Here is a 24,770-nt window from a genome sequence, read left to right as displayed (position 1 = left end):
CGGGGAGAGGGGACAGAGATAAGGGACAGGGCAGAGGCACTGGGGGCACAGGGACTGGGGGCAAGAGGGGTGCTTGTGTGTCCCACAGGGCTGTGCACCCAGGGGTGCCCCACAGAGCCCCCCTTGTCCCATGGGCTCAGGGTGGTTGCAATCCCCACAGATCTGCCCCGACCCGCACCCACCACCTCCAGCATGGCCCCACAGACTTGCCCCAGCTTGTCCCCTGCACCAGCACCGTCCCCAGCATCACGGCCCCGCTGTGATGCAAACCCCGCTCTGATCCTTGTCACAAATCCCCCAGGCACACGTGGCAGGCACACGTGGCCACGGCGGGGCTGGGGACGGTGGCACCGGCAGGGCCACCCGTGGGTGCGCGGGGTGCTACGCCCGTGTTGCACACGCATGTGCCCAGATGTGCGTCCATGATAACAAAGGGAGGGGGTGCATGGATAGGGGACCCCATGTGTGTCACTGGGACACAGGGGGTGGCCCAGTGTCCCCATGAGTCCCCTTGCCTTTGTCCCTGTCCCCATCCCCATGCTTGGTGCTGTCCTGGTGCCAGCCATGGGGTGCTTGGTCATGGTGCTGGGTCACTGTGCAGACATCCCTGTGCCGGTACCTGTCCTGTCCCCATCCCAGTCCCTGTCCCACTGCGGGTACCAGTGCCTCTCCCTGGCCTGGTGCCACCTCCAGCCCATCCCCGTGGGCAGGCAGGGAGCGGGGTGAGAACTGGGCTGAACAGCCAGGACTAGGGGCTGGAGGTCAGCGACATGGAGTCCAGTTGGAGGCCATCAACGAGCAGAGTGCTCCAGGGGCAGTGCTGGCTCCAGTTCCATTTAACAGCTTCGTTAACGGTCTGGGTGATGGGGGAGTGCAGCCTCAATAAATCCGGGGATGACACAAAACCAGGGCAGTGGCTGCGTCGCCAGAGGGACAACACCCAGAGGGACCCGGCTGGAGAAATAGGCTGGTAGGAACCTGGTGGGCTTCACCGAGGAGCAGAGCAGAGTGCTGCACCTGGGGAGGAGCAAGCCCAGCACCAGGACAGGCCCCAGGAGTCCTGCCGCACACCAACGTGCCCGTGAGCTGCAACGAGGCCTGGCCGCACAGCAGGCAAATGCTGGCCTGGGCTGCATCGGGCACGGTGTCGCTGGCAGCTCCAGGGAGGTGATCTGCTCTGCTCAGCTCTGGGGAGGCCACAGCTGCAGTGCTGGGACCGTGCTGGGCTCCCCAGTCCGAGACAGAGCTGGGCACACTGCAGGGAGGCCGGTGGGAGGCCACCAAGATGCGGGAGGGACTGGAGCAGCTCTGCTGCGAGGAGAGGCTGAGGGAGCTGGAGAAGAGGAGGCTCAGGAGGAGCCCGTCAGTGTCTGTCAGCACCTGCAGGGGGGCTGAAACGGGGACAAAACCCTGCACAAGCTCCGTGATCCGGTGTGATCCCAGTGTGATCCTGGTGTGATCCCCCACGATCCCCTCCCCACTCTCCTCCGCCCCACGAGGGGCGCTGTGCAGGCCCCGGGGCAGCCATGGCGGCGCTGAGGGCCGCGCTCTTGGCTCCGTTGCTGGCTCTGAGCCGGGCCGAGCCGGGCCCGGCGCCCTCAGCCCGCATCGAGGTGGAGCTGGCGGGGCCTGGAGCCGGCAACGGAGCCGGCAACGGAGCCGGGGAGGCCGCGGGGCCCGGCGGCTCCTACACGCTGCGAGGGGCCCTGCTGGGAGGGCCGCGGGAGGAGGCGATCGGAGGGCGGCTGCTGCTGGTGAGAGGGGGCTGGGGGAGCTGGGGGGTGGCTGTGGGGGGCAGGCAGGGATGTGGAGGCAGCAGGGAGCGGGAGCACGCTGCCCGCACCCCTCCTGAGCCTTCCCGGGGGTGTCCCGGTGCCCCCGGTGCCGGCCCCTGATGCTGCCGTGTCCCCAAGGTGGGAGATGAGGAGCCTGAGCTGGGCGCTGAAGACAGCTGGATCGGCGTGGTGCCGCTGGGCGAGGAGCCGGCTGAAGGTCCCCGAGGTGCCAAGGAGGAGTCCTTCACCGCCGCCGTGGTCAGCAAGGTGAGGGTGCCCAGCTGCGGCAGCTCGCGGGGCTCACGCTGGGGTCCCCAGCAAGGATTCGGGCAGCTTCAGCCCCCGGTGCCTTCTGTTTTCACAGATGAAGCGAGCCCTGGTGCTCGGGGCATCGGCACTGCTCATCCTGGCGCTGAACCAGAACGCCATCCGAGAGGTAGGGGAGCTCCAGCAGCCCTGCTGGCGCCCTGGATGCTCTTCTGCATCACTCACGGCTGTTGTTTTTCTGTCCGGTGCAGCTGGATGTCTCTCAGCTCCTCGCCAAGCCCATCATCGTGATCCAGTCCTCGGACAACGTCACCAGGCTGCTGGGAGCACTGCTGCGGTGAGAGCTCTCCTGAAGCAGTCGGATTTGTGCCACGGCTGCTGAAGGGTGGCAGGGCACAGCCAGCACTTGAGTGCAGCACCAGGAGGGATGGGACAGAAGGGGCCGGGGGGGGTGTCTGGCATGCTCAGCCTGGCACAGGAGCTGGGGCATCTGCTGTGCTTTATCAGATGGGGAAACTGAGGCACGGGGCTGGGCACACGTGGCTTGGAGGAGGCTTCTCTCCTCCCTGAGCGTGGCCCCGTGCCCTGCAGGAAAGGGGCTCCCAGGTACTGGGGTTGGATCCTGCTGCGCCCACAGGGCTGACGCTCTTCTTGCCTCTTGCTCGTAGGGGTCTCAGAGCTACAGCGAAGATCACATACCAGGCAGTGCTGCTGGAGAACCTGGTACGTAGATAACTCTTCCTCCTCTTCATCCTCTGTTTTGGTACAAGGGCAGGGGCACAGCTGTGCCCAGCCAGCATTTGCTGGCCAACGGGGCGATTTAGTGGCCAGCTCCACGAGGGCTGGTGAAGCTGCCGGTGCCTCGGTGTCCCCAGGACTGGCTCTGTGGGAGCAGGGAACCTGGCAGCCACCTGTGCTTCCTCATTCCCTCTCCGCCTGCAACACCACAGGTGGAAATCACTCAGCGTTGCTGTCCTGCCTCCTGCGTCGTGCTGCTGCGTGCTGGCACGGGCTGGCGGCAACGCGGTGTCCTTCCTCGCAGGGGGTGACGCTCACCCTGTGGTCCACCTGCGGCCTCTCCCGAGGGGGCCTCTATGGGGAGTGGCAGGGTGTCATCTGCACCGGGGAGAACAGCTCGCAGGTCCAGGTGCGTCAGCAGCACCCATGGGTGGCCCCACACTCACTCCCCACAGCCGTGGGGCGAAGGACGGCCGTGTCTGGCGTCACCACAGCCAGGCCGAGAGGGAAACGGGGGCTTCCCGCTTGCCCTCCTGAGTGCCTCGTGGTGTTGTTCCTACAGAAGTACCTCCAGCAGCTCTGGAACACCATCCTGCTCATCGCCCTGCTCCTCTGCACGGGGGTGATCGTGCAGGCGCAGCGGCAGTCGCGGCAAGACGTGTCGGAGCGGGATGCCGAGGTGGGAGCTCCCCGCTCCCTGCTTTTTGCACCCGAGCGGTGCGGCCGGGGCCTCACGCTGTGCTCTGCCTCCCCAGCTGGACCTGAAGCAGCACATTCGGCGGCGGCTGTCGGCCCTGAAGACGCGGCGCTACCATCCCGGCAAGGCGCTGCAGAGCCGGGTCTGCGAGATAGATAGCTGCGCCGTGTGCCTGGAGCAGTTCTGCAAGAGCCAGGTCGGGACCGGTGGGGCCGGTGACACAAACGGGTTGGGGCCACCCCTGCTAATGCCTCCCCTTTGCTCTGTTCCCTGGGGCTGAGCCTCCCCTCGCTTGCCAGGGCTGGGATGTCCCCACTGGGGGGACATTGTCCCCCTTTCTGGGGCAGGGGGAGGTTGCTGTGGCCCTCAGGGCTCAGGTCTCCCACCCGCTTCCCTCCTCGCAGTGGCTGCGGGTGCTGCCGTGTGCCCACGAGTTTCACCGGGACTGCGTGGACCCCTGGCTCCTCCTGCAGCAGACCTGCCCCCTCTGCAAGCACAACATCCTGGGTGAGTGCAGCTCCGGGGCTTTGAGGAGCCCCAGGGCTCCCAGCACGTCCTGCTCCCTGTTTCACCCTCCAGGGAGCATGTTCATATCGGGGCGAGGGCTGTCCTCTGCCCCTGCTTCCCCCCGTGACGCCTTCTCCATCCTTTTCCCTGCCAGGGAACTGCTGTGGAGAGAGCTAGCCAGCCTGGTGGACGTGCCCCGGGGCTGCTCCGGGAAGAACAGGGGGAGAGGGACCGGGGTGGGCGCTGGGCGAGCTGTGCTCGGTGCTGGCACGGGCTCAGCGTGGCCGTGCCCTTCGCAGCACCCTGGCAGCGCCTGGCCTTTAGGGGAGTGAAGGATTTGGGGGCTCTCCCTGCTCGGCGTGAGTAGAGGGGTGGGGGGCACGGCTGGGCACAGCCCAGATGGGTGCTGCTGGGGGGCTGGGGGAACGGGAACCAGGGAGGGGACATCGGGGGAGGTCTGCAGGCCCAGCTGCTCCCTCTCCCTGCTCGTAGTCATTTTTCTAAGTCTCTTTTTTTTTTTTTAATTTCCCCCTGGCTGTGGCAGGGCACGGCTGGGACGTGTTGGGTGACGGCTCTGCCACAGCCAAGGGACGGGGACGGAGCTGGCAGGGCTGTGGGGGGGGGACCTGCTGCTCGTGGCAGGGGGGTTGGGAGGGGGGGAAAACACCCTATTTATACTAACTTATTAGAGAGGACGGCGCGAGTGAGCTGCAGAGACTGAACGCGGGCTGTGCTGCGGTGTCCGGGGACTCGCCGTGAGCCCCATGTGGCTCCAGCTCCGTCTGGCAGCCGCAGCGCTGCCCAGCTCCGTCGCAATTAAAACACAGCTAGGAGAGGCTGCGGGGCTGCTGTGTCTTGTGTTGCTTCGTCCCCGGCCCCTCCGACCGCTCGTCGCCGCTCTCCCAGGCTGCGGCGGTGCTGGCGAGCTGAGCACGGCTCCGACTCCCCTTGTCCCGAGGCCGGCTCTGCCTCCAAGCCCTCTTCAGAGCCGCCTGGCTGCCTCCCAGCCGCCTCTTGGGAGCGGTTCCTGGCCCGAGCTGAGCCGAGCCGTGCCCAGGCGTGGCGCAGGTGACTGGGAGTTAGCCGGGATCAGAGCCGTGCCAGGGATTGCAGCAGCGGCTCAGCCCGTGGGCGACCGGGTTCCAGCACCCAGGAATGTCGCCAGCCCTGCTCGGCTGATTGTTTGGGGCCAGCTCTGCACGCCAGGGAGCGTTTCCCCCCCACCCAGGCCTCCTCGCCAAGGTGCTGGTCGGTCACCTGGCTGCCAGCGGTGCTTGCACCAGTCCCACCCCTGTCCCCAAAGCCCCAAAGCTACAGAGGGGCTCTTCCCAGAGCCCCTGCGCTGCAGGAGATGAACGGGGGATGCGCCAGCCCAGCCCTCAGGGCCCCGCTGCCTCCTGCTTTATCAAAAGCCGCAGCGTTGCCCAACGGAGAGGGACAAGAAGGGAAACCACACAAACAGGTTCGTTGCGTCCCTGCCGAAAACAAGGTGAAGCAACAGCCGGCAGCCAGCTGGCAGCCCCGCCGCCGCCTCCCAGCTGCCACGGCACCGCTCCCCGGGCTCCCCACGCCGCCGCGTGACGCCGCTCCTCGGGCTCGGAGCGATGGGGAGGCAGAGCGGGTGTCCCAAAGGAAGGTGCCGTCGTGTTTGCAACAGGTAACGAGGTCCCGCAGGGAAGGGGGAGCAGCTGCACGCTGCTCGTTAGCGCTTCAGTCCTGCCTGAGCTCCCCCCAGCATCTATTTGCGGTGGGTGCCGGTGCGGTGTGAGAAGGGGCGAGCTCCTCCGGCAGTGCTGCTGCTTCCTCGGGGGTCGGGGGCCAGCAGCAGACCCCGTGCTGGCAGCGAGAGGCAGGGTCCGGCCTCGCCTGGGGGTTCTGCTGAGGGTGGCTTTGGGCGCTGGCTGCCGGGAGGTCGCTGCCGGGCCCTGCCAGTGGCTCCTCCGCGTGCCCCTGCGCTGTCCCCGCTGCCTTGGCTGCTTGGAGGCCTGCGGAGGGGAGAAGCGGAAGAGGTTGGAGGGGAGGAAGGAGTGGGAAGCTCCCCAGCGCCTTCCTCCGGGTTCCTACTCACCCTGCAGCCTCCCCGCCACGCTGGCTGCCGAGCTGAGACCACAGCTGGGGCTGTGGGACAAGCTGGAGGAGAGAAGATGGGGGTGAAACCTCCTGCGTTCAGCTCCGTGCTCGGGGATCTTGGCTTCTGCCCTGGGAGGATGCCACCGCCAGCTCAGTGGTGGCACAACAGCCGCAGCGGGGCTGAGGTAAAGGAGCTGGAAACCAAACCAGGGGGCTCGGCAATGCAGCTTTCCCCTGCTGGCACCAGTTCACCACCGGGCTGACCTCCAGGGGCACGCGGTGCCCCCCCAGCTCGTGCGCCCCTCTCCTGCCAGCTCCCAGCCCCGACTCGGACTCAGCCTCACCTGCAGCACGCCCTGCTGAGCAGCCGCCTTCAATTTGGCCAGCGCGGCCCTGAGCCGTGTGTTTTCCTGCTCCAGCACCCCGATCCTGATGTCGTTGGCCTGCAGCTGCTTCTCCATGTCCTCGGCGATGTTCCCGGTGCCTGCAAATAAAATAAACCACGGCGCCTTGCAGCCAGGGCCTGAGCTCAGCACGCCGCCTGCAGCCTGCTCGGGGGTGCTGGCAGCAGAGCCCGTCCCAACAGCTCAGGAGCACACAAGCGGGGTGGTGTTTGCTGGAAATGAGCCTTCCCAAAGCAGGGAGCACCAGCACAACCCCACAAGTGGTGGCTAGGTCCTAAACCTGCTGGCTGAATCAGCAAGGACAAACGCAGCCGTGTCCAAGCCCTTGCCCTAACCCTGCTTCTCCCTTACTCTCAAACTGTGTCTCAACGGGGACGTGGAGCTCGGGGAAGAACACCAGGAGCTTCTCCCGCTCCTTCAGCTCCTGTGCCTGCTCCTCCAGCCTGGAAACATCCTCACGCAGCTCGGAGACGGACTGCTCCAGGCTCTGCTTCTCCTGCTGCAGCGTGTCCAGCAGCTCCTGGGGGGCAGAGCAAGGGCAAGGGGCTGAGTTTTGTGAGCACCCTTCTCAGGAGGGTTGCCAGCTGCTCCCCTCGTGTGCCGGGTACCTGCTGCGCCCGGAGCTGGTGCCCGCTCTGCTCCCGCTGCTCCCGGCTCTCCTCCAGCTGCTCCGCCAGCCGGGCCCTGTCCCCCTCAGCCTCCCCCAGGCTGGCTTGCAGCTCCTCACGCTCCTGGTCCAGGCTGTCCAGCTGCTGCAGCAGGGCGTTCTGCTTGGCCTGCAGGGACTGCACGAGGAGGTGAGCCTGCAGCAGCTCTCTGCTTCCCTGCTGCCAACACTGGAGCCACGGGGAAGCGGCACCGTGGTGATGAGGGGCTGTGGCTGCAGCTGAGCAGCTGCGGGGAGCAGCAGCCGTACCTCTCGGTGCCTCAGCATGCTCTCCACCTTGGCCTTCTCCTTCTCCAGCTGGGTGGTGACCGCGCTCAGCTCCTGGCCCAGGTTCTCCTTGTGGTCGGTGAGCAGCCGCACCTCCTCCTCCAGCTCCAGCACCCGGTTCCTGGCCACCATCGTGGTCCTCAGGTCCTCCAGCAAGCTCTTTTTGGTCACCTCTGGGGAGGCAACAGCACCATGGAGCCCAGCTGGGCAGGAGGGGGAGCTGCTCCCAGCCCAGGTGGTGCTTTTAGGGGCCCTACAGCTTCTGCAGGTGCCAGCGAGGTCTGGTGACAGTTCCTTGGTGTCCCAGGGAACCCCTAAATCTCAGCCAGCACCTGGGTGCTGGCTGCTGTTTGGGCACTGCAGCGCAGGAGGCTACGTCCTCCCGTTCCCACCAGGCCCACACCCAGCTGGTTCTGGGGGAGCTGGGAGTTACACGGGTGTAAAACAGGCGGTGAGATCAGAGCTGGACCCAAGGAGAGAGGTGGCAGCTGGGTGAGCCCCCAGGGTCCTTACCCAGCTCCTGCAGAGCAGCCTGCTTGGCAGCCAGCGCTTCCTTTAAGGCAGAGATTTGTTCTTCCAGCAGAGCAGCTCCTAAATCAGTGCAGAAGACCACGAAACGTTAAACAGCTCCTCAAAGAAACTAAAACAAGGGGGCAGCAAAGCACAGTGCCATGGTGTTTTTCACCCAGTGATGGCATCGGGCTCCCACCGCCGCGTTTGTCCCACGGTGGGGAGCAGCCAGCAGCACGTGAGATGCTGCAGAGACGGGGCACAGAGAGTGGGAAGTGAGATGATGGGGAGGGGAAAGCAGCAGAAGAAGCTGGGAGAGGATGAAAGCATCAGGACAGGCGGCAATGCCAGTGCACCAGCCCTCACCTGCTCCGGGGGAGCCCCAGGAGCTGCTGGCACAGATAAAAGTGGGATTTCCATGGCCAGGTGACCGTAACGGGAACAGTCGCTCTCACTGGTGACATTTGAGCCACCCAAAACTAGAGGTAAAAGCCCCGTTCATGGTGCTGGGACTGAGATTTGACCGTGGACTGCCTGCTTCTGCAAATACCTGCAGGGGACAGCACCGTACCTCTCCGTAGGTCGTCCTTGTCCCGCTCCAGCCTGGCTACAGCCTCCAAATGCTCCTCGTTCTTGACTTCCAGGCTCTGCTCAGCCTCCTTCCTCCGCTGCGCCTGGGTCTCCTTCTCCGCCTGAAGCAGGCGGGCAAAGTCCTCAACCTGCTTCTGCAGCTCGTCCCTCTGCTTTTTCGCCGCCGCCAGCTCGGATTTCAGAGGGTCGAGCAGCTCCAGCAGCGCGTGGAGGTGTTTGCTGATGCGGGAGAGGTCCTTGCTTTGCTCCGAGGCCCAGCATTTCACCTCGGCTGCCGAGAGCGTCTTTCTCCCCACGGTCTCCGCCACCACCTGCTGGAACCTGCTGAGAGCCGAGGGGATGTTGTGGCTCTGGCAGATGCTGGTGATGGCTTCGCCCACCTCGCGCAGGCTGGCCTGGGTGCAGGCACAGGCGTCGCAGGGTGCTGGGGACGGCTCCGCTGCCCGCGTGGGGATGCTGCCCGAGGCGTCGCTGCCAGCCTGCCACGGGCACAGGGAGCTGCACTGGGCAGCACCCGACGGGGCGCAGGGCTCCGAAAGGGCTGGCAAGCAGGGCTGGAAGTGCTCCTCCGTTTTCCCAGCCTCAGGGGCGGGTTGCAGCGTGGGGATGTTCCTCCTGCAAGCCTTTTTCTGGTGGGGAGAGCACAGAACAAAACACTGAGCACAGATCAAACCACGCTGGCTGCAAACAGTCCATGAGAGACAAACCCAGATGGGTGAAGGATGGGGACAGCGCAGCCAAGAAGCCATGAGGGCAGCGAGCCCTTCTTTGGGGTGAAAAGACACTCCCTGAGCTTGCTGGAGGACAGAGCCAAGTGCTCGGGGTTCCCTGCTGTGCTCTGTTACAGCCAAAGCCAATGGCTAAAAGCCAAATGATCCTCACGCACAGCATGGGCTGCCCCCAGCGCTCCCTGACACCAAGAGGTTGAATTTCTCAAGCTCCCAGGTAACTTTTCAGCCACTGCTCGTGGAGTGGAGCTGTGGTTTCATGACAGAAAGCCTCTGCAGCAAAATGTGCTCCCTGGCTTCCACGTTTGTTATTTTCCCTCCTTCCACGCCTCGCTGCCCTGTTCCCTGCTCACGCCAAGTGAACGCTCTGCCTTTGCTCTGAGACTATGCCACGAGAGGAACCATTTGGGAAACAAAATGCAGGGCAAAGCATTTTTGCCACAAATCATTTCACCAATCAGAATCAGCTCAGCCGCACACGGTGTAGGGCAACAGAGCCACAAGGGGCAGCACGCCGGCAGGAGGAGAATATTCATCCAAAAACTACGGGCAGTCGGGCTGCCCCATCCCAAAATCCTGGTGGAAGCCAGGGACAGCGCACATCTGGCACGGCCACCACACGAATCAGGGTGTCCCTGTGCGTGCCTGGGGGATCTCCCAAATCGTGGGGGCGTTGAGGCTGTTGCTGTGAGCCCTGTGCTCATCTCAAGGTGCCCGCACGCCTCCGTATGTCCCACCTCGGTCAGGAGCTGCTGGTAGAAGGTCCCCAGTCGCAGCATGCTGTGCCAGTACCTCCTCACCGTCAGCCCCGCGGACATGCAGGGCCCCACTGCCTGCGCCGGGGGCACGGCTCGCTCGCTGAGCAGGTTTTCTGCGTAGCCTGTGAAGCTCTGGAGCAGCAGCAGCAGCCTTCATGGGGATGAAAGAACAACAGAATGTTAGAACCAGGGAACGTGCCCATTGCACTCAGCAGAGCGCTGAGCCTGAAGTGCAGCGACAAAAGTTGTCTTCCTTCCCCAATCCCTGGCCCAGGTCTGGCAAAGGAGGCTGGATATCAGCACTTGTGTGCCCCCCTCCTGGGGGCTGCTGACTCCCCAGAGCAAGGTTTGGTGGGGTTAAATCCTCCTGCACTGCCAGGGTGCTTGCAGTTCCGAGGGGCTCTCCCTAAAGTTTTGGGGCACTCACCACCCATATCCAACCCAAACCGTTAGGGCCAAATATTGAGACAGCTCCGTGGGCACGGCTCATCTTTAAAACCGAGCTGTATCTCTTTCACCCCGATCACAAAAGGCACTTTTGCCTCCCAGCCTCGTAGCATGGCCGTGCCTGGGGCTTTTTAAGGTCTCGGAGGGATGCTTCGTGTCGGCCGTGCCCTCTCTCACCTGTCTACCAGCAGCTCCAGCAGCACCACATGGGCGTGCTGGCTGAATTCGGGGTCGCCCTCGGCGTAGTCGTAGCGCTCCAGCAGCGCCGCCAGGTCCAGCTCGCAGGAGACCTGATCGGGGAACTTCCAGGAGGGGAAACGAGCGGGGCCGGCCCGGGAGGAGACGTCGGAGATGGCTCCCTGCAGGTCCCGCAGGTCGGCCCGCAGGCTCGCCATGCTGCCGGGGTGGCCCAGGAGGTGTGCCATGGGTGGAAGGATGGATGGATGGATGGACGGACGGATGGACTGAGGGTGGTGGGGGTGGCACTGGGGATGGGTGGGGGTGGTGGGTGGGTGCTAGGGGGTAGGGGGGTGTCAGAAGGGGGGTGTCAGGGGGTGGAGGAGTCACAGGGGTGGGTGTCAGGGGATGGGGGTGTCAGGGGGGTGGGTGTCAGGGGGTGGAGGTGTCGGGGGGGTTTGTCAGGGGTGGGTGTCAGGGGATGGGGATGTCAGGGTGTGGGTGCCAAGGGGTGGGGGGTGTCAGGGGCTAGTGGGGTGTCAGGGGGGGTTGTCGGGGGTGGGTGCCAGGGGGTGGGGGTGTCAGGGGGGTGGGTGTCAGGGGGTGGGTGTCAGGGGATGGGGGTGTCAGGGGGTGGAGATGTCAGGGGGGTGGGTGCCAAGGGGTAGGGGGGTGTCAGGGGCTAGTGGGGTGTCAGGAGGGGTTGTCGGGGGGGGTGTTAGGGGCTTGGGGGGATGTCAAGGGGGTGGATGCTCGAGGAGTGGGGGGCCCAGGGGGGGTGGGAGGCAGGGGATGGGGGTGCTAAGGGGTGGTTGTCAGGGGTTGGGGGGCTCAGGGGGTGGGGGTGTTGGGGATGGGGGTGTCAGGGGGTGGGTGTCAGGGGGTGGGTGTCAGGGGATGGGGGTGTCAGGGACGATCCCGGGAGGGTCCCAGTCTCCCCTCCCCAAAACTGGAGGCTTCAGGGATAGGAAGGCGTGAGGGGGCTCCTCGCTTAGCCCCGGGGGGGTTTTGGGGGGCGCTGGGGGCCGGGGGGGGGCGCTCGGGGCGAGCGGGGCCCTGCAGGGGCCGGGCCTGGGCCGCGGCTTCGCGCCGCGCCCGTTGCCATGGCAACGACCCCCCCCTCAACTCCCCCTCAATGGTCCGCCCCGCGCGCAGAGATCCCGTCAGAGACACCCCCCCCCCATAAAGGAATGGAACAGCCCGAGGCGCATGCGCGCTGCTCCTCCGCCCTCACAGCGCCGCCTGGGCGCGTTCCGTCAGGCGCGGCCGCCATTTTGTCCGCGGGCGGCACCGAGCGGCACCGGGCAGCGCCATGCCCGCCGGGCCGGTACAGGCCGGGCCTCCGGCACAGCCGGCACCACCCGCAGAGAGCAAACCGGTAGGGCCCGGCCCGGGGGAGGGGGTTCGGGAGGTGTCCCGGAGGGTCCGGGCATAGGAGGGGCAGCGCGAGGCCCGGTTCGCGGCCTGGAGGCCGCCCTCGCTGTCGGGGCTTGGGGAACGGCGGCACCCGCGGGGCCCTCGGTGCTGTGCGGGGTCCGGGTCGGCCCCTGGGGTCTTCACAGAGCTTACAGTGGTTCTGGTGTTCCAAAATGTCCCCATTGAGACCTTAAAGCCGTCCTGTACGGCAGGGCCCAGCGAAAAAGCTGCCCTCAGGGTGCTGGGGCTGCAGCACCGCTGAGGGAAGCCGGTTGCTGAGCTGCTATTGTCAATTAAAGAGCTTCTGATGTAATCTCCGTAGGGCTAGAAGCTGTCTGTTCTATCACGTTGATTCAGTCGGTGTGATTCTGGTTCCTGGCAGTCCCGTGAGCTCGTAGGAATGGTCCCCAGGTTGATCAGCACAGCCGAGTTACTCCTGCACGTGGTGTTGCAGGCACTCCCCTTCGCTGCCCCTCGGCTCAGCGTCTAAACAATGCTTGGGGTCAAGGCTGAAGGCGCAAAGCGCTGTGGAGACGTGTTTTGGTTCCCATGGTGTGGCCTTCCTCCTCGCCCTGCCATGCCAGCCTCTGCAGCAGGTGCCCTTGACGAGCAGACAAACATCATCTCCCGGCCCTGGGAAGCTGGGGAGTGCCGTTACCTCCTGTAACGCTCCTGGGGCTGTTGATCCAGGTTGTTAAACTGGATCTTTGCCAGAAAAACTTAATGATTTGGGGGCTGGGGAGGAGAATACACTCTTGTCCACTGTGGGGGTTGCTGTTTGGAGTACAATGTTCTTTAAGCATGGGATTTCAGACCGGCTTGTGAAGGTGTGTTATGCCTGCTATTCTAGGTATAGATGAAGAAATCGAGAGAGAGAAATGCATTTTCCAACTCAACCCATTCAAAATAAACCTGGTGTCACTTCACAGTCTGCCAGGCTGTGCTGTCACACCCAGATGCTGCTCTACAGCGAGTTATTCAGTGTTGTTTGAAATTCCTTCTCTTGTTAGCAGTTGGGATTTGGGCTGTTTGCATTCGCTGCCTTCACTATTTGCAAACCCTGCAATGGAAGGTGTCTCACTGTACCACCAGCGTCATCATCTTTGGAATAATTTTTGTGGTTATGAGGTAGCTGGACAGACAACTGTAAGAAAAATGTTTTTTTTATTGCAGCCAGAAGAGGAGCCAAAAGAGGAAGCAGCCCCGGCCAAGCCTGTGGTGGGAATTATTTATCCTCCTCCGGAGGTCAGGAACATCGTTGACAAGACTGCCAGCTTCGTGGCCAGGTAAACAGCACGGGAGTTGGCTCCTGTTTGTGGGATTTTTGTTCAGCTCTTCTTCCAGTGCTGAGGTCTGCGTAGCTCCAGAAGCTGAAGCAGGTCACACAAAGGTTTCGTGAGGATTGAGCTCGTACCAGTGAGGTTGTAGAGGTTGTGTTCTGCTAGAAAAGCACTGACAGCAAATAAAATCCTTTGTGAACGCTGTGAGGTGTGCTGCAATGGCTAGGTGACAGCTCTTCTAAATCCGACCCGAAGGGCAGACAAAATTCCAGGTAGAAAGGGAGCCCTGTTACAGGCACTTCGCTGAGCCATTAAGCCAGCAGCAGCTGTGGCTGTATTTTACGATGTGTAGGCAAATGGCAGATGAAGAACTCTGCTGCTTGCTGAGCCCTGCAGCCAAGTCCCGTCCCTGTGTACCTGCAGCTTCATAAACGGTGCCAGCAGCTGGGCCTGACGCTCCCCAGCTCAGCTGCCTCTCTCCCTTTGCAGCCAGGGGAAGAAATGCACGCCTCCAGGGAGCGATCTTGCCCTGTCTGAGGGCAGATGGACTGCCTGGGATGTTTTCCCCTGCTGACTGGAATTTGCTGCTTGAGCTGTAGCACGAGTGTAGCTCTCACGGTTTGGGGAGGAGCCTAAAAGTGAGATAAATTGCGCTCCTTTCAGTTCCTTCTGTTTGCCACATGTCCGTTCAGCAAACACAAGGTGTCAGTGCTGGCAGTGCCATCTTCCTCTGCTTTTGGGAGAGGCTGAGTGCCTGAACGAGACCTAGAGGTATCTAGGGAACATGAAGAGCAGCGTGATGCAGCAAGCTTTTAATTTTCTTGAAGTGCTCTTTGAAAATAACCGGCGGTTCGCTTGGATGGGAGAAAAGGAAATAACCCTGGCGGCTCTCCTGAGTGCATTGTGCTTCGTTTCTGCATGGGCTGCTGATTACCTGCCTGCTCCTCGCGTGACCTTTCTTGAAATAAAACCAGCCTCCAAAACTTGTTAGTCTAGTAGGGGACTAAACATCATCCAGTGAATCGTGTAATCCGCTTGGAGATGTTCGGTGTGAATGTAGCCCAACAAGACTGAAATACCTGTGTGTGTGTTGAACTGCCTCGAGAAATGCTCACTGTGGAATGTTAAAGGCTAAGATAGGATGTGCACATAGCCAGTATGTGTATAAACGCCTGCTGTGTTGGGTGAGAGTTACCTGGAGGTAGAGAGAGGTAAACTCCTGCCACACAGGAGAGAAAAGCGTTCAGGGAATCAGCCCCTCAGAAGACAGGTCTTCCTATGACAGAAACAGGCGTTTGTACCTGAGTCGATACCCATTCGTCTGATCGTTTTTCCACCCTACAGAAATGGTCCAGAATTTGAAGCTCGAATTCGTCAGAATGAAATAAATAACCCCAAGTTCAATTTCTTGAATCCCAACGACCCTTACCATGCGTACTACCGGCACAAAGTCAGCGAGTTCAAAGAGGGCAAGGCCCAGGAGCCCTCAGCTGCTATTCCCAAGGTTATGCAACAGCAGCAAACTGCTCAGCAGCAGCTTCCACAGAAGGTAAGCGTTTCTTTTCACTTCAGTCAAGAACTTTGCTCTGACCGCTTGTTCCTCACACCCCGATGTTAAGCAGAAGAATACTAAGCAGAAAGATGGTGCAAATGATACATTTGCCATAGAAGGTAGCATGCAGACATGGAATTTTGCATCTGGGACTTCCTTCTGATGCAGGTGTGCATCCCCCAGATGCTGGTATCTCACAGGTTTTGTGAAAGATCCAATATGTTGTATTGTTTAATCTATTTTAATTGCATTTTCTCATACTTAACGCTGATGATCACTTGGAACGTTTGACTTTAGGACTCCTGCCATACACAAATCCTTTAAAATCCCTTGGAGTTTAGTTTGGGCTTGTTGCATGCACAGTCTTATAGAAATGCTTTTTTTTTTTTTTTTCCTGCCAGAAGGATCAGCTTGCCCTGGAAGTGTGGAGTACAAAATGTTGCTTAGTTGTGTCTTTATACATACGGGATGGAAAAAGGGCACTGACTGAATCTGAGCCTTTTATATGTTTTGCGTGGCCAACAGCCGTGCTGCGTGACACTGACTGCAGGACTGGTAACCACAGGAGGGTTGTAGCGAAGTCCTGACGGTTTGCAGTGTTGTTAGCTGGTAGAACACTTATTTTACAGTAGGCCTGAGTACAGGTGTCCAGATACACCTTACATTACTACTTTATTCCATCCTTGCAGTTGCCAGAATATCTAAACTGACATTACTTTCCCTCAGCAACTGAAGGAAAAATGGGCCCTCCCAAGCATTCAGTAACAATTTCTTGATGACAGTCACGGAGCTGTCTGTGTTCTGCTCCACAGGTACAGGCCCAGGTGATCCAGGAGACCGTTGTTCCCAAAGAGCCACCTCCGGAGTTTGAGTTCATTGCAGATCCTCCCTCCATCTCGGCCTTTGACTTGGATGTGGTGAAGCTGACAGCGCAGTTCGTGGCTCGGAACGGGCGGCAATTCTTGACGCAGCTGATGCAGAAAGAGCAGAGGAACTATCAGTTCGACTTCCTTCGCCCGCAGCACAGCCTGTTTAACTACTTCACGAAGCTGGTTGAGCAGTACACAAAGGTACTCGTGGCAGTTCACCTGTGAAGCTGCTTTCCTCAGGCAGCAGTGCTGATTTTGAAGACTACAGATGCTCTACAAAACAGACTAGAAATGTGTACAGGTCTAGGAGTCCATGCCTTAAATCTTGCCGTTTAAAAAGAGATTTCTTGCACGTTGTTGTGGGCATGTGCAGTGCTGAATGCAGTGGGTTGCTACTTAAGTGTATCAAACACTACAGCGATATAAATAAAAGTTACATTTTTAAAAATACTAACTATAGATAGAAGGGCAAAGAGTGAATATTTTAAGTTCAAGTACAAGGAATAATTAATACAGTAGCAACAGAAGAAATGGAACGTAGTCCCAGGGGTCTGCTGATATTTTTATCTATGTGGAAAGATAATAGTTGCTTTTAAGGAGACTTTGTCAAAAAAGAGTCGTTGCCAACTGTCATACAAAATATGTTTCAGATCCTGATCCCACCAAAAGGCTTACTCATCAAACTCAAGAAGGAGGCTGAAAATCCCAAGGAAGTCCTAGATCAGGTATTGCATGAATCATTTTCCAAACTGCTAAAGCATTTCAGTTACACTTCGAATTCTCTCTTTGCATGCTTCTAATTTACTGGCATCCAATACAGATTCCACGTAAGATGGGTGTGTCCCTTGTAGTCACAAGGGTGACTTGAATATCAGGGTACTCAAGCTCACTTTCAAGCTCCTAGGTACTGTTTGTTCACGTGTGGCACTGCAGAGGCATAGATAACTGCATGATGCCATTCCTAAATACCTTTCCTTCTCAGACAACTTCACTGTGGCACCTCAGTCACTTGCAGTTCTATCAATATGTTTTTTTAACTTCTGTCTTCATCACAAAGGCTGCTTGTGCTTGGAGAGGTGACATTGCAGACTTTTTATTACAACCCTGTGAATTGTTTGCTGATTGTGAATCCTCAACAGTACACAAATCAAGTGGCTTGGTCTTAAGAAGGTTGCAGTTCCAGCTTTAGAAAACCACTATGAAGCTGGTGCAGTACTCTGCTCAATAGGCAAACCTGTAGTTTATCTGTAAAACACAACTATTTCTTTGCTCTGCCAAGCCTCTGAAGTGGTCCTTGCACAAATGCCTTGACAGTGTTGGTAGAATAAATTTTAGATGCTGTACAGGTGATTATTATGTATTTTTTGGTGCTAGCTTTGTGTCTGCTTGTGCAGGTGTATTACAGAGTGGAGTGGGCCAAGTTCCAAGAGCGAGAGAGAAAGAAGGAAGAGGAAGAGAAGGAAAAGGAGCGTGTTGCTTATGCCCAGATTGATTGGCACGACTTTGTGGTTGTGGAAACAGTGGACTTTCAGCCCAATGAACAAGGTACTGAGGTTAGGCTTTGTAACCTCTTTGAAACTCTGCTTCCTCTGAGTACAATGCTGGTTTTAGGCAGACGTGGGGTTTTACAGCTGTATATCCCTCAAAGATGAATGGGAAAGCCTCTTAATGACAGGGTAGGGCTGGATTTTTTTTATTTTTTCCTGGAGTCAGTAATATTCTCCTTGCACAAAGGGCTGCACAAGTGTCTGTTTTTCCACCTGCAGCAGGACAGCAAGTACTGGGGGTTCAGCCCTGGGGCTCCCTGGTCTAAGAAGAACGTGGTCCTATTAGAGCAAGTCCAGAGAAGGGCCACGAGGATGCTCAGAGGGCTGGAGCACCTCTGCTGTGAAGACAGCCTGAGGCAGTTGGGGTTGCTGAAGGCCAGGCTGGATGAAGCTATGAGCAACCTGGTCTGTTTTCTGCTTTGTAGGCAATTTTCCTCCTCCCACCACTCCGGAAGAGTTGGGAGCTCGAATCCTCATCCAGGAGCGTTATGAGAAGTTTGGGGAAAGTGAGGAGGTGGAAATGGAGGTGGAGTCAGATGAAGAAGATGAAAAGCAAGAGAAAACAGATGAGCCTCCGACCCAGCTGGATCAAGACACACAAGTGCAGGATATGGATGAGGTAGGTAGCCAACAGAATCAGCATCACTTCAGCCTCGTGAGCTTTGTGACTGGTTTATGGTGCTCTTCATCTTCATTGCAATAAGTTCCTCAGTTTCTTGAGGAAATGAGATTTCTTTGCTTCTGATGGAATTTCAAAACAACCTGTTTCTGCCAAAATGCTGTAATATGGTATTTTTAATATTTTTCGTGACAATACAATTTACAAGAGAAACCTGGGAATTCTGAAACCTAGGATGTGAATTCGGTATTTCTGTGACCGAGTCTTTTAGGCTTTCTTCTACATTGGAGTCTGGAACATTTGAAGACTGATGAATTTTAGGCTCTTCCTCTAACCACAGTATATTAGCTGTTTTGCTGTTAACAAGGAACAAGGCCATGGTTAACCGTAAGCCCCTGCTTGCCCTGCTGTGGTAATGTGGAAGCTGAGGAGTACTTGCTTCCTTTATTTGGGTCTCCTGAATCTTTTAATTCCTGATTACCCTGAGGAATCACTGTAGAATAGATGTCCAGAGGCAAAACAGCTCAGTTGCTTTGAAGCTGTGTGATTGCTCCTACCAGTACTACAGAGAAGTTCTATGCAGTTCTCACATCTTTTGTGTGGGTGTTTGACTACTGGAACTTTATGACTTTTTTTTTTTCTTAAGGGCTCAGATGATGAAGATGAAAGTCAGAAGGTTCCTCCTCCACCAGAAACCCCAATGCCGCCACCTCTTCCTCCAACACCAGACCAGGTCATTGTGCGGAAAGACTACGATCCCAAAGGTAAATCGGGCTGCTGAAGGCCGACTTCATTTCTTACTGTGTAATCACAAAAGCGTTTGTTTCTAGGCCACATCCTCTGGTGGTGTGTTTTTTAATGGCTGTGGTTTTGTTTTTCCAGCCTCAAAACCATTGCCGCCTGCCCCAGCTCCGGATGAGTATCTTGTTTCCCCCATCACTGGGGAGAAAATTCCTGCCAGCAAAATGCAAGAACACATGCGGATTGGTCTCCTGGATCCTCGGTGGCTGGAGCAGCGTGATCGATCTATCCGTGAAAAGCAGAGCGACGATGAGGTCTATGCCCCAGGTCAGCTCGAGTGTCTGACAAAGCCTGTAAAACCCACTTCCTAGATCAGTGCTATGAACTTCTTAGCGTGTGTCCTCACTCCCCCTAGTTGCCACTGATAAGGACTGTCTTTAATGTAGCTTTCTGTGCTACGTCCTTAGTGTGCTGATTATATGGCTACTTTTTGTCCTTAGTACGTTGAAGCCCTTCTGCAGACTTAAAGGCAAAGAGTGTTGGCTGCTGCTGACCAGCCATCAGTTGCAGTCCCTCTCTGAAAAGAACAGCACTAAGCCAATGGGTGCCAAATAGTTTAACGATTTGTTAAAGAGTTGTGACTCTTTGTGATCCTGTTTGACTGGGAATTCTTTCCTGAAGTGATACAATTCCTTTTTGCCTGTAGGTTTGGATATCGAAAGCAGCTTGAAGCAGCTGGCAGAACGCCGTACCGATATCTTTGGTGTGGAAGAAACTGCCATTGGTAAAAAGATTGGTGAAGAAGAAATCCAGAAACCAGAGGAAAAGGTAGAGTAGGAATGAGTTCCTGTAGTATTGTGAATGCTCAGAGAGAGGGGTCTTCTTGTTCTTGCTGTAAAACTGGTGTCTTGATCTATTTGTAGCTCTCCTCGTGGTCTCTGTGGGCTGGGGTTATTCTGATGTATTTTCTCCTGTCAGGTGACCTGGGATGGCCACTCAGGCAGCATGGCCCGCACGCAACAGGCTGCTCAGGCCAATATTACTCTTCAAGAGCAAATTGAAGCTATCCATAAGGCCAAGGGACTGGTGCCAGAAGATGACAGCAAGGAGAAGATTGGTCCCAGCAAACCCAACGAAATGCCCCAGCCTCCCCCTCCTTCATCAGCATCAAATCCCCCAGCGAGTGCTCAGCCCATCACATCTGTGCCTCGTCCACCCACAGTAAGTGCTTGGGCATCCGAAAGTAGACAGCTGTGGCTGTAGTTAATTAGAAAGGAGTCCTGACAAAGCTCAAGGGTTATAGCAGGCCACTGGCTGGAAGCAGATTTTGGGCGAAGTTAGTGTTTCCAAATGTCTCCTAGGCCTTCAGAAGTTCCCTGTTGACCTTGCTGTTAAAAGTGAAAGTAAGACAGAAGTGAAATCTCTCATCCTTAGCAGTGTCAAAAAGACTTGATCAGCTGGGCTGGGGAAAAACGTGGGTGGTGCCTCCTTGGAGGAAGGAAGCACGGCTAATAAATGCATGGGTGGGGGCCTCTTTTTTAATGTAAAAAGACGTGATGCGGAAAACGAAAGCAGTGGCAGGTGAGAAATCACAGATGCCTCACAGCCCCAGGTTCCTGTGCACCGGGGGTTCTGCTGTGACCCTGAGAGCTCCTGCTCCAGGATCGCCATGTGGCTCGCAGCCTGGTTCCTGAGTGGTGAGGGAAGGAAGAACTGCTTGATGTGTTAATGAGGTTTCTGTGCCTGTTTACAGGAAGCTCGGGCTGGCCATACGGTGAGCACGCAGAGGTTCCCAGCAGGTCTTTGCCCAGCAGGAATCCTCAGTGTGTTGCCTTGGTTATTTTAATCAAGACTGCAGACAGCACTGAGATGATCATTGCATGCATCTGCTAAGAAAAATGACCTCCTCTCTCTCTCCAGATGCCCCCTCCTGTTCGTGCCGCCGTTGTTTCTGCTGTTCCCGTCATGCCTCGTCCCCCGATGACTTCTGTGGTCCGTTTGCCTCCGGGGTCTGTCATAGCCACCCCTATGCCACCAATAATCCACACCCCACGTATCAACGTTGTCCCCATGCCGCCCTCCGCTCCTCCCATCATGAGCCCCCGCCCGCCTCCCATGATCGTGCCGACAGGTCAGTAACTTCAGCTCTTTCCCATCTAGCGTGAGCTTGAGCTTTGATTCCCTTCTTCTTTTTGTGCCTCTGATAATGGTAACCAGGACTGCAAACCACAAATCTCATCTTTAAGGACTTTTCTTGCGTTTAGTAAGACTTAACCTGGCAGTGCTGCTTCTGGGCTCCAGTGTCCCCACTCGGTGTCCCTGGGGGTCTGACCAGGTGAACGCTGGGGATCTGTGCTGCTTTCCAACAGGGACCAGAGTAAAGCTGATCTGCCAGCACCTCGCTGGGTGTTACAGCTGCTTAGGGAAGTTGCTGCTGCAGGAGGAAGAGCTGTTGTCTGGCTCCATTCCTCATAGTGGCTTCGTAGCGTGAGGTGATTTTAAGTTAAAAAGCACAACATGAAAACGCTTCTTCCGCTTTGTCCTTTTTTTTTTTTTCTAAATTGAAGTGCTGGCACCGCTGCATGCCAAACGGAGAGCATTTTCTTTTCTGCAAGATCTGCAGGAAACTCTTACGCTGCTTGTTGTCTTTTCCTGGACTGTTTCCCAATATAAAAGATCTAATGTTTAAAGTTTGCATGTTGCTGTTGGTTGTGTTAACTTCCTGCGTGTATTGTGGCGTTTATTTTCAGCCTTTTCCAGTTTGCTAGTAGAGTTTATGTAAGGGATTATCTGCTGTATACTCGGTGGCTGACTGCAGGTTGTGCTTTTCTCCCATCCCGTTTCAGCATTCGTTCCAGCACCTCCCGTGGCTCCAGTTCCTTCCCCAGCCCCGATGCCCCCTGTTCACCCACCACCACCGATGGAGGATGAGCCGGTTTCAAAGAAACTGAAGAGTGAGGACAGCCTGATTCCAGAGGAGGAGTTCCTGCGCAGGAACAAGGTACACGTGTGGGCTGGCTGCTCGGTCAGGCTCCTCACCCTGCCGGGCTGTTTGTTCAGCCTCCTGTACCCAAGGGGGATGTAAAGTCCATTGAGGACACAGAGGGGAGCTGATGTGCAAGTATTCCAAGAGACAGTGACTTTCTGAGAGGGCTCCTTCCTCATGATGTACCTGAGTGAGCTGAACTGCCCTATATTTTATTGGAAAGAGCAGCAGAGCACTGCACACACAAGCCTGGTGAGATGGTACTCTTCTGTAATTAAGGGCAGCGAGAAACAGGTTTACAGTAATGTAAAGAAGAGCTAATGCTGATAAGCTTTTAAGCAGAAGACTGCTAAGCTGGAGATGCAAGGAGATTTAATATATCAATGTCAACATGGTAGTATGGTAATGTGACATTCTGTAACAACATGAACGGGACGTTGGGCTGAATTCCTTCCCAAGCAGTGGCATCAGCTAGGGTTGAGTTTGAAGTCCTTTAGGAAGGGAATGCTGTTTTTTTCTGGACACTTGCACTGCGGAACTGCCTCCTGCTTAATGCTGCTTGTGTTCCCTCTGTGATAACTCAGAATGCGTGTGATGCTTGGTGAACGGCAGCCTAACGAGGGACTAAGGGGAGAAATCCAAGTAAAGGTTTTGTTTTGGTAACGGCAAACTGACTTTCTCAATATTGAGACAAATAATACTTCTGTGTGTTCACTGAGCAGTCAAGATAAGCGATTAGTATTGGGAAGGTCTATAAATACTTTGTCTGCCCCTCTTATCACAGCCCTGAGCCTCCTTGCCTGTGAGAGACGTTATCTTTGTTTCCTTGCAGGGTCCTGTCACGGTCAAAGTCCAGGTTCCCAACATGCAGGACAAGACGGAATGGAAACTGAACGGCCAAGTGTTGGTGTTCACCCTGCCGCTGTCGGACCAGGTATGTAGCTTATTAACCTGGCCTTTATCCCTTGCTCTTTTGTTGTGGAGCATCTCCGTGTTGAGAGTTGCATGACAGGAGCTATAAAACTGGAAATTCCCCATGCTGTGGCCTCTTGCCAGGCTGTGTGGCTGGGGGTGCAGTGCTGGCTGGCTGTATGGTGCGGAAAAAGCCTGAGGAAGCTCTTTAATTCTTCGTAGGTGTCTGTTATAAAGGTTAAGATCCATGAGGCCACGGGGATGCCAGCTGGGAAACAGAAGCTGCAGTACGAGGTAGGTATAAGTCCTTCAAACGCTGTTGGTGTGTTGGTGCTTTCTCAAAGAAAACCTTTTCAGGAAAAAAAAAAAAAAAAGTTGTGCCCACTGAGATATTGGGAAGAGCAGAGGGAACGGATTTCCTGTCTGTACAGCACACTTGGTTACAGTACTGCGCGCTGTTTCAGCAGGACAGGCCTCTAGGAGGTGGCATCAGTGGAATTTCACATCCTCACTGTTGCAGATGAGGCCTCAAAGCCTTAATATGTTCTCTGAAATCAACCTATTTTATTGAGGGGGTGGGGCTGGTTGTGATTTTTTTGCATTTAAATACAGCATTTTGCCCCTGCCGTTCTGTCTCACACTCTGGAAGGTTGGGCAAGAATGTCTTGAAGCCCTGGGGACTCTGAAAGGATTTTCACCAAAACACTGAAGGGAAAAGAGGTGTCTTGAGACTGGAGCTGTTGTTAAAAAGGAGCAGGGCCTTTCTCATTTGTTTTCAGTCATGCATGTGCCCAGGCAGGCACAACCTGCTGCCTAAGCAGTGAACTTTGAGCTCTTACCTCCCCAGGAATTTTTCCGTGGGCAGACAGTGTTAACCCTTAGCAAGAAATAAAAATTATTTAAAGGATTAAAAAAAAAAAAAAAAAAAAAGGAGGGGGAACTAACAGGCTTCATCTGTTGTGGCAACTGATTCTTTCTGTATTCGTAGAGGTGTCTATTGTGTATTGCCAATTCCTACAATTGTGTAATTCCCAGCCTACCACCTCTTCCCATGCCAGTCTTGTGAGACTTTGGGACCTCTCCAGGCTTTATCCAAGCCTGCAGTGTTTTGTCATCACTCCAGTTTGAGAGTAGGGCCAGGAAGGCTTTGTCTGTGTGGGGTTTTGTGGGAAGGGACCATTAAGGGTTTCTGCTGTGACCGTTGTTTATTTCCTTTTCTCCTCAGGGCATCTTCATCAAGGATTCAAACTCCCTGGCTTATTATAACATGACAAGTGGCTCTCTGATTCACCTGGCACTCAAAGAAAGAGGAGGCAGGAAGAAATAGGAGCCGTGGAGCCCGGAGACGTAACGGCTCCTTTGCCACTTGTGTAGCCCCAACCATTCGAATCCTCCAGCCTTTTAGGGGCCACCGTGACAAGCTGCAGACTGCCTACCAGCTTGTTTGAGAAGAGAGACTGCGAACCCAGTGCTTGGGTGGCTGAGGAGAGGGAAGAGGCTGGTAGAGCCCTGAAAGCTGTGCAAGTGTAGTGAGCTAGTACGTAACTGCAGCGGTCTGTTAGTGATCGATGCTTTGCTAGAGTGCTGGTGTCCAGGTTTGCTGTCTCCCCAGTAAATTCCCCAGAGAAGCCACATTGAGGTCATGCCCAGCTTAGTCTAGATCCATCTTTGAGGGATTTATACTGACCAAGAACATCATTTGTCTGGCCACAGTGGTTGCTGCTTTATTTAACCCTTTTTCTAATTGAAAACTTCTTTCTCAGTGTACTTGCTAAGCCCCTTGTTCTTTTTCTGTCTCAAATCTATCCGCAAGAGCCTCTTGCACTGACCCTGACTTGGAGTTTTATCCTCTCTCAGTGTAAGTGTGCACGGCTGTCCCTCACGATAAAGGAGATCCGGGACTGCATGCTCAGCAGCTTCGTGCTTGTTCTGTACAGCCCATGATTTGTTTTAATAAACACGCATCTCGGTGCGAGGTCCTGTTTGTGGCAGCTCTCGTTCTTGGGGGTTTGGGCTTTTTAGATGGGGGTGTGCTTGACTTCATAGCTCTCTGGTCCTGGATGGGTTGTGGGGAAGTGCACTGGTCTTTAAAATCAGTTATTTTATCCAAGGAAAGGCTTCAAGAAAAGGGTTTCGTTAAATTTTTCTCAGTGCTACCCGTGTGTTCCCAACCATAACACACACGTGTACTCACGTTTGTGTAGGGGTATAGCGAGGTGGTTTTGAGCTTAAATCTCATTAGTGG

At 56.4% G+C, this 24,770-nt stretch overlaps 3 protein-coding genes across 3 annotated transcripts; 2 read left to right on the top strand and 1 right to left on the bottom strand.

The window, feature by feature from the left end:
• The first annotated feature begins 1,521 nt into the window (after positions 1–1,521).
• RNF215 (ring finger protein 215) lies at positions 1,522–4,348 on the top strand. The gene is made up of 10 exons (XM_084297551.1): positions 1,522–1,754; positions 1,914–2,042; positions 2,140–2,211; positions 2,294–2,379; positions 2,711–2,765; positions 3,085–3,189; positions 3,343–3,459; positions 3,536–3,673; positions 3,882–3,984; positions 4,139–4,348. The coding sequence occupies exons 1-10, from the start codon at positions 1,527–1,529 to the stop codon at positions 4,159–4,161; spliced, it is 1,056 nt and encodes a 351-aa protein (XP_084153677.1). The 5' UTR covers positions 1,522–1,526; the 3' UTR covers positions 4,162–4,348.
• Positions 4,349–10,599: 6,251 nt separating this feature from the next.
• CCDC157 (coiled-coil domain containing 157) lies at positions 10,600–10,851 on the bottom strand (the record flags this gene model as incomplete). Its single annotated transcript, XM_084297626.1, has 1 exon — positions 10,600–10,851. One exon carries the CDS (start codon positions 10,849–10,851, stop codon positions 10,600–10,602), a length of 252 nt encoding a protein of 83 aa, XP_084153752.1.
• A 992-nt stretch (positions 10,852–11,843) lies between these two features.
• Positions 11,844–24,500, top strand: SF3A1 (splicing factor 3a subunit 1). The gene is made up of 16 exons (XM_084297493.1): positions 11,844–11,981; positions 13,193–13,305; positions 14,644–14,848; positions 15,664–15,921; positions 16,371–16,445; positions 17,115–17,265; positions 17,693–17,886; positions 18,533–18,650; positions 18,769–18,954; positions 19,334–19,455; positions 19,606–19,848; positions 20,548–20,758; positions 21,474–21,628; positions 22,446–22,547; positions 22,748–22,819; positions 23,751–24,500. Exons 1-16 carry the CDS (start codon positions 11,916–11,918, stop codon positions 23,850–23,852), a joined length of 2,373 nt encoding a protein of 790 aa, XP_084153619.1. The 5' UTR covers positions 11,844–11,915; the 3' UTR covers positions 23,853–24,500.
• The last annotated feature ends 270 nt before the right edge of the window (positions 24,501–24,770 follow it).

This window comes from Netta rufina (assembly GCF_964035555.1).
Source record: "Netta rufina genome assembly, chromosome: 17".
Classification (NCBI taxonomy): Eukaryota; Metazoa; Chordata; class Aves; order Anseriformes; family Anatidae; genus Netta; species Netta rufina.
The sequence above is the reverse complement of the archived record's forward strand: the minus strand, read 5'-3'. Positions and strand labels throughout refer to the sequence as shown.

What these genes read in the sequence shown, in the direction of transcription:
- SF3A1 (XM_084297493.1), top strand. Translation starts at nt 11,916, where the DNA reads ATGCCCGCCGGGCCGGTACAGGCCGGGCCTCCGGCACAGCCGGCACCA. An exon ending in AGTTCCTGCGCAGGAACAAG is followed by an intron (nt 21,629 to 22,445) that starts GTACACGTGTGG and finishes GTTTCCTTGCAG; the next exon opens with GGTCCTGTCACGGTCAAAGT. An exon ending in AACAGAAGCTGCAGTACGAG is followed by an intron (nt 22,820 to 23,750) that starts GTAGGTATAAGT and finishes TTTTCTCCTCAG; the next exon opens with GGCATCTTCATCAAGGATTC.
- RNF215 (XM_084297551.1), top strand. Translation starts at nt 1,527, where the DNA reads ATGGCGGCGCTGAGGGCCGCGCTCTTGGCTCCGTTGCTGGCTCTGAGC. An exon ending in ACCAGAACGCCATCCGAGAG is followed by an intron (nt 2,212 to 2,293) that starts GTAGGGGAGCTC and finishes TGTCCGGTGCAG; the next exon opens with CTGGATGTCTCTCAGCTCCT. An exon ending in AGCAGTTCTGCAAGAGCCAG is followed by an intron (nt 3,674 to 3,881) that starts GTCGGGACCGGT and finishes CCCTCCTCGCAG; the next exon opens with TGGCTGCGGGTGCTGCCGTG.